General features: G+C 38.5%; 1 protein-coding gene across 9 annotated transcripts in view; it reads right to left on the reverse strand.

Moving 5' to 3' along the window:
* Positions 1–7500, reverse strand: part of LOC137984979 (uncharacterized) — a 20104-nt gene that overhangs the window by 7120 nt on the left and 5484 nt on the right. For 6 of the 9 annotated variants that reach the window (XR_011119218.1, XM_068832347.1, XM_068832348.1 and 3 more), the window contains 3 exons: positions 4575–5104; positions 1516–1658; positions 786–1014 (listed from right to left, as the gene is read on the reverse strand). Coding sequence is in view for 6 of the 9 variants with exons in the window: in XM_068832347.1 (XP_068688448.1) it covers positions 4916–5104 (189 nt within the window). In the remaining 3 variants the exon portion in view is untranslated. Of the gene's footprint in view, positions 447–785; positions 1015–1515; positions 1659–4574; positions 5105–7500 lie in introns of all 9 variants that reach the window. The other 3 variants (XR_011119220.1, XR_011119219.1, XM_068832351.1) reach the window with 2 other exon arrangements.

Here is a 7500-nt window from a genome sequence, read left to right on the forward strand (position 1 = left end):
CGAAATGATTAAATGAGTAACTTGAGGAAGTTATATCTCGCGAACGAGCTCGGTGACCTATTTATTTAATTGCACATTTCGAGTCACCATAATGTAGGGAATAATCGAGAAAAGTTTAAGGAAAATCTTACAACATCTTCTACTACTAAGGAATCACCTTAAGTGTTATTAACAACACAACTGAATTATTTAAGACGGCTGCTCCCAGTAAAGTTGTAAGTGATTCTAATAATTCGTTTTCCTGATGCAAACACTCATTAAAACAGTTTTTCCCATGGCTTAAATTAATTTTGAGTCAATCCTGCCATGAACGCGTTTACTGCAACAAGAGATGAACCAAGTACTTCACTGCTGCCTTGATGCTGCCAGTTCTGCTCGTCCGCACAAGTCAAAAAGCTCGTAGAGAGTTGCTCATGTAAATTTTGAAGTCCTATGATCTTGCGTCACTGGTTAAGCAATGACAATAGGTGACATTAACAATATCTCCTCTACACTGAGTCGAAAATACTATATCCAGATGGGGAAAAAAGGCTTTTCCCTCTTCCTTATGATTTTTCTACATGTTCTTATTTCAGAGTGGGAAGAGACAAGGCGACATCAAAATTCCAATAACAAAGTTAAGTTAACCTTGAGGTTTTCAAAAAGCAGACTCCAAAATTAAACATGGTCAGCTCCAAACAAAAAAAAGGGAATTCTTCTGAAGTTTAAACTTTTCTCCTTTAATTAACAGAACAATAGTAAGTTAAAAGCTAAACTTGACATATAACCCATTTGAAAATTCTTACCGTTGAGTCAATGATCCTGCCATGAACATGTTGACAGCAAAAAGAGATGAACCAAGTAATTCACTTCTGCTTGGCCGCACAAGTTAAAAAGCTGACAAAGAGTTGCTCATATTAACTGTGAGTTCCCATGATGTAGTTTCACTGGTTTAGCAGGGTTCAGCAGCACTTCCTCCAACCACAGTCAACTCGTCCCTGCACTGTACGCACATCGGAACACCTGATGCTGTTTCTAATAAAAATAATTGATATAATAATCATTAAAGTAAGTATAATATTTATGCTAATTAATGCACTTGAATGTTTGTCACGCCGTTTGCCTCTTAATTTGGATGCATAGTTCTGGTTTCGATAAAGACAGCAATCAATAAGCCTGCGAGCAGGCACTCCGAGGGACTGGGGCTGGGGTTGAATGATCATTCAATCTCCCACGCAGCCCCAGTCCCTCGGAGAGCCGTGCAAGCATAGTCACGCCTCCCCTCCCCCTCTATCTGCAACCTCGTTCCCAGGGCTTCTCCCTCATGTGGGGGCGGGGCAATAAAAAAACGCCCCTCCCCCACATGAGGGAGAAGCCCTGGGAACGAGGTTGCAGATAGAGGGGGAGGGGAATCGTGACTATATATGCTTGCACGGCATTATTGATTGCCGTCTTTATCGAAACCAGAACTATGCATCCAAATTAAGACGCAAACAGCGTGACAAACAAACAAGCGCATTGCTTGAAATTACTTACTTGGCGTTTGTATGCTTCGACACACATCCTCAGAAGTGACTGTTAACTAATTGTTGCTAAATTCTCTCTCCAACAGCACTTCCTCCAACCACAGTCAACTCGTCCCTGCACTGTACACACATCGATATCGGAACGCCTTTTAACTGCAATAAATGATATATTTCATATTTAAGTTTTTAGTTTAATTATTTATGTACATTTTGTATTTTTACTGGGTTGCCGTAGGGCAATCCCAGTCGGAAATTGGGTGGCATTTGTTCGGTATTCTTTTTTTTTTCCTGTCGGTAAAAGTCTTGCCTGTCACTCCCCTGCTAAGTGGTATCTTTGTGCATAGAGCCTTCTGCTCGTATTTTCTTAGTTGAAATGCGTAGATTTCTCTGGTGGACACAGTAGAATGATAAACTTAACCGGCAATGGCGTCGAAAGTCATGTAACGCGAATGGCGTTTTAATGGATCTTTGAACAAAATATACCCTTATGAAGTTCAATAATGGCAAGTCAATTGGATACTGAACAAGACAGGCGGTCGAATCTTACAAGCGACGAGTAATGGACTTCGACAACAATCTGCCGCCCGTCCAGCCGAAATCAAAGTGAGGTGCATTTCTAATTTTACCAAGTGTGCTGTTATGTAGAACACTGAAACCAAATGGAAAATTCTCTGGTAACTTATGGGTTCAAAGACAGAACAAATCGAACACCTTAAGTGGATCTGTGATCAACTCTGCACAGTCTTCAGTAAAAACATAATTGGAAATGTGACAGTCAAGAATTATTTGAAAGAAAGCTTGTCGTCTATTTTGTGCTTCATTATTCAAGGAAAAGGTTCTTCATGGAAACTGTTTGATCCTGAACTTTTAATTTGGTGTAATATTGCACATATTTGACACAACTGAGTTTTTTTCTCTTCACGCACGCAATGAAATAGGAAGGGGTTTTTGCCTCTAATAGCAAATATGTTGCTTGTTTCAAAAAATTGTTCCCTGCAAAAGGTGGTTTTTATGAATTCATCATGTTTTATAATATGCGAGCTTAACTGGATAGTTTTTATGGCAATAGTAAAGCATTTTCGTGTCAAAATGAGGTTAGTGTCTTTCTGTTGTGCTAACTTAATTAAATATAAATATACATTCTGCCTCGTGAGTTTGTTATTCTCGTTAACCAGCAATGGCCTTGAAAGTCATTGCAATGCAAATGGCGTTTTAGTGCATCTTTTATGTTGCTTGTTTCAATAAAATGTTTCGCTGGAAAAGGATTCTGTGATATTTTCTGCCTTTGTGAATTATAATATCGTAATGTGTATTGAATTTTCGAGCTCAAGGTTGAAATGTGATACGGGAGGACATTTTTAGTATTGCTCTGTCAGCAGGAAAGGTTCACGAAAATAAGCAGGTCTGTTGCAAGCATGCTTGAGTTTCAACAAACTGAGCCGTAAAATCAGCAAAAAATTGTGACGCCGATGAATAATAAAGTAGCTGCTATTTCCAAAATGACGGAATTACCTGGTGATAAATAACCTCGTCTTGGAGAGTAAATTTTTGACTTAGCAGAAACAATGGTCAACCTAAAGGGTTTGGGCGATTGTGATCTTTGTTTTGACTTCGCTCATTTATTGTCAAACTTTATAACACTTGACAGAAAAAGAAACTTACGAAAACCGGGTATCTTGCCATCATTTGATGCGGACGCTTCACTGTTTGGCGAGTAAACATGCCGCGGTAACTTAATCATGGCGCCCGCTGAATTCGGGCCATGTCACTTTCGATTTTGCGATTTATTTCTGCAGCCAAAATGGAACGTAGCAAAAATCAATTATCAACATGTCAGCCCAAAAGCCAATGTTTCTCACTTCCCATTTATTTTCTTCAATCTTTCTGGGTTCAATACTTTGCTAGTAACCACATGCCTTCTCAGGCTATTTACCCAAGACTTCTACCATGGCACTACAATGATAGACAATACCAAAACAATATCGTGTACTGTTAGAGCTACATATTACACAAGGATAACTTGAATCTCCTGGAAGACAACACACAGCTCAGTTGACATTCTATATGGAATAAATCGCTGTGTTACTTCACTACCACGCGTAAGCAATGCCTGTCTATTTTTTCCAAAGAGGACAGGAATTTCTTCTTTTTGACAAATGATAGGCCGGTAGCCAGCTTTTTACCTCAGAAAAGGATCTTTTTAGTCGTACGAACATGTGAGGACATGCAAGCCAAAGGGCCTCTGCTGGTATGACTTCTGGGTGACCCCTTAATTAAATGGTCTTAATGACCCCCCAACTTGAAAAAAAGTTGCCTGGGACGGTGCACGAACCACAGGCAACCCAGTGTACTATCACGGAGGGTCTAGTTTAATCTAAAAAAAATTGTCTGCGCCCGAAACTAACCTAATACTATGTTTCTAATAATAATAATAATAATAATAATAATAATAATAATAATAATTAAAATAATTATACTTATTATAATAATTTGAATTATAATTATACTAATAATGTTAATTATAATAATTATAATAAAATTTTTAAGGGGGGCAGCCTCGTTTCCAGGGCTTCTCCCTCAGAAGGGGGCAGGGCGGTAAAAAAAGCCCTGCCCCCAAATGAGGGAGAAGCCCTGGGAACGAGGTTGCAGATAGAGGGGGAGGGGAATCGTGACTTTGCTTGCACGGCATTATTGATTGCCGTCTTTATCGAAACCAGAACTATGCATCAAACGCCGTGACAAAAACATGCAAGCGCTTTGTTTGAAATTACTTACTTGGCGTTCGTATCCTTTGACATACATCCTCAGAAGTGACTGTTAACTAATTGTTAATTCATTAATCAATTATTGTTAATAAGTAGTTACTTAACAGGTTACATATTAAAAAGTTTAAATTCGTAGTAAACGGTCACTTCTGAGGATGTATGTCGAAGCATTGGAAACGTCATGTAAATAATTTCAATCAGTGCGCTTGTTTATACTTTAATGTTTGTCACCGCTGCTTTTTTTTATTATTCTTTGTCTTGCACGAAATTAATAGAATTACTCCTCTCAAAATGGATAGGTTACCTTAGTTGTTGTTGTCGGATATGGATAGTTCTCGCTGTTCATTTCACTCCAGGGGGTGTTTCGCCTTTAACTGTAACTACTCGGCTTAGTTTGCAGCAAAGAAAGCTTTCATATCTCGGGAGATCTTCGACAAGGCGAGGATTTTACGCACTTCTCTTTTATCTCCTCAACAATATTTACGTTCTGTAGGAAATGTCCTCGGCAGTTGGTTCCCCTTCCCCATCTGCGTCCACGACCTCTTGTACTTGTTGTTTGCATCTTTGGCCGCTCTGCGCCTTTTACTCAATGTTGCATTGAGACTAACTTCTCTGACAGCTACGAGCTGGGGTATCGTTATTTCGCTATTCGTGTTTTCCTTGTACTTCATCTTTTTGTCTTGTTGGTCTTAATTCTTCCTCATTGTCGTCTTGTGATGTTTCCTTTCTTCGTATTAAGCATGATCCCTTGACCAGTCGTTTGTCCAAATGCGCTTGCAGAGATAGTCTCTTTTTAGTGGGTTCACTTGCAGGAGTTTTGCCCGACCACGAACCCTGCAAGTAGTTAACGACGGTTTCGTGAGAGCTAATTCGCATAAGCAGCTAATTTGAGATCTCTTCAACAACGACGCTTTATGGCTGATGTTACTTTTTATACAAGGTTTAAATGGTTATCTGAACTTGGAAATTACTAATTATTAGTGATCATCACATTGTTAAAAGGTTATCACTGTTTGAACTAAGGAAAAAATTTGCAAAGGCGTCCAATTTTAAATTTTCATATTTCAATACAAGTGGTGGAACTTTGGCGGAATAGTTTACCTTTCAATGTTCGTTCCAGCAGCAACCTTATTTCATTTAAACGAAAAATCAGGAAATTCCAAGGTTAATGGCGAACTCATGTAACTACTCAGAAGTTTGCCTTTATTTAGCTGTTTGATTTTATTTACCTCAAGTTTCATTAGTAGATTTATAGCATTTTGTTTATTTGTGGTGGTTCGCCCAGTATGGACTCTATCGCTCTTTTATGTTTCCTCCAATGGCTTGATCTTGTACATTTGTTTGCCTTGTTCTAGTTTTTCCTGTCAATACTTTTTACATTATTTATTTATTTATTTCAATATTTATTTTAAAGTATTATATTTGTTTTAGTCTCTGTTTTGTAAAATAATAAAAAATAAAGACTCTACAACGCACAATACTAAATGATTTTGGCTTTAAAACGTTTGAGACTTTTGAGCGAAAGCCTCAACAACGGGAAGAAGAAGGACTTGGACAGTGTGTCATCTGGGTGAGCTTGGCTTTCATGCTTTCATGCTTTCGCCCAGTTGAGCGACTGTAGTCGAATCATCGTTGCACTTAGTTTAACGTGTGGGTTTTTACAAGTGAATTGGACTTTAAATCCTTCCTCCTATCATAGCAAGTGTCCCTTAGAACTACACCCTTATGAAACTGTATTATCGTTTAATGGTGTTTATCTTTTCCTGGTGAGGTACCCTTTTCAATTAGCACCAACACTATGATCACATCGCCCAGTGTTGAAAAGTTAGAATGCGAGAACACAATCACCTGAACAATTGTACCAAAAGAAGTTTTCCTCTAAACAAATTTCCTGTAATATTACCAAGTTATCAAACGTTATTTTGTCCTCCACTCTTACCAAGAAATTACTTTAAATCACAGGTACTTTTGTTTACCATCATATATATTTTTTTTTTCCCGCAAAAAAGCGTTTGCACTGGAAACAAATGAATTTTATAATCCCTATTTTTTTGCTTCAAATTACCCGGGCACCACCATCTTGAATAATTGTGACAATTAATGTTACTAATAAGTGTTATTAACGACACAACTGAATTATTTAAGACGGCTGCGCCCAGTATATTTCAAAGTTGTAAGCGATTCTACTAGTAATAATTCATACGAGCTAACTGTCCCGGATACGGAACGAATCTCGCGGTTTCCCGTACGGGTCATTAAATCTCCCCGATAAAAACGACTCTGAACCTTTTACAGACGTTTCTCCATTCTAGACTCAAATTGCATCCCCAAGTTTTAAAAAAAATCGATTTTTTCAAACTAGTTTCATTGTTTCTTAATGCACTTATTCATCTCTGAGTTCCAAACACGTTTTAATAGAACTAAACAAAATGACTTCCTTTAGCTATCATAGCCATATAACCGATTGTTTGATTGGATCTCCGATTAACCAATAAGAATTCTTGACGTAAGTACCCCGTTTTCCCGCAAATTCACAATGGTGGCAGAATATTCTTGTATTCTGAAGGAGCTACTGGGGGATGGGTGGGTGCATTTAAAGGGGGGAGAGGAGGGGAGGGGGAGTGGGTAGGTTGAGGGAGGGGTGGGGAGACCGGCTGGAAAAAATCTCCAGATTTTAGATTTCCATAGGTTGGCATCTTTTATAATTCGTTTTTTCAGATGCAAACGCTCGTTAAAAAAGTTTTCCCGAAGCTTAAATTTATTTCTCGTAGCAATGGAGAATCTCCGGGCCTGAAAGGAAAAGCAGTGGAACCTATAAGAGAAGTGCTTTCTGATAGTTAACTTCTGACACTTAAGGACGCGATTGTACTACGTATCAAATAAGGTATTTAGTAGCGACTTCCGTCGATTATTACGTAAGAAAACCCACGCGACAGCTCCAACAAACAGGGCCAAATAACCGAAATGGAGCTATAACCTTTAATTGGATGGCCTTACTTTGAAAAAAGCATTCACCACCCTTAGTTTAAACCGTTTTTTGACCGACAACTAATTGCATCAAGAATTGCCCTTGGCAAAAAACCACAGGACAGGCCCCACAAAGAAAGAGGTGCACTTCTGCACTGGAATACTCTTAAACATCGAAGGAATATCTGCCCATAGTAGAATGCAACATGACCTTATTTTGATTTAATGACTTGAATTTTAACGATGCTTTCAAAAATTGTAAA

The sequence above is a fragment of the Montipora foliosa genome, chromosome 14 (genome assembly GCF_036669935.1).
Source record: "Montipora foliosa isolate CH-2021 chromosome 14, ASM3666993v2, whole genome shotgun sequence".
Taxonomy (NCBI): Eukaryota; Metazoa; Cnidaria; class Anthozoa; order Scleractinia; family Acroporidae; genus Montipora; species Montipora foliosa.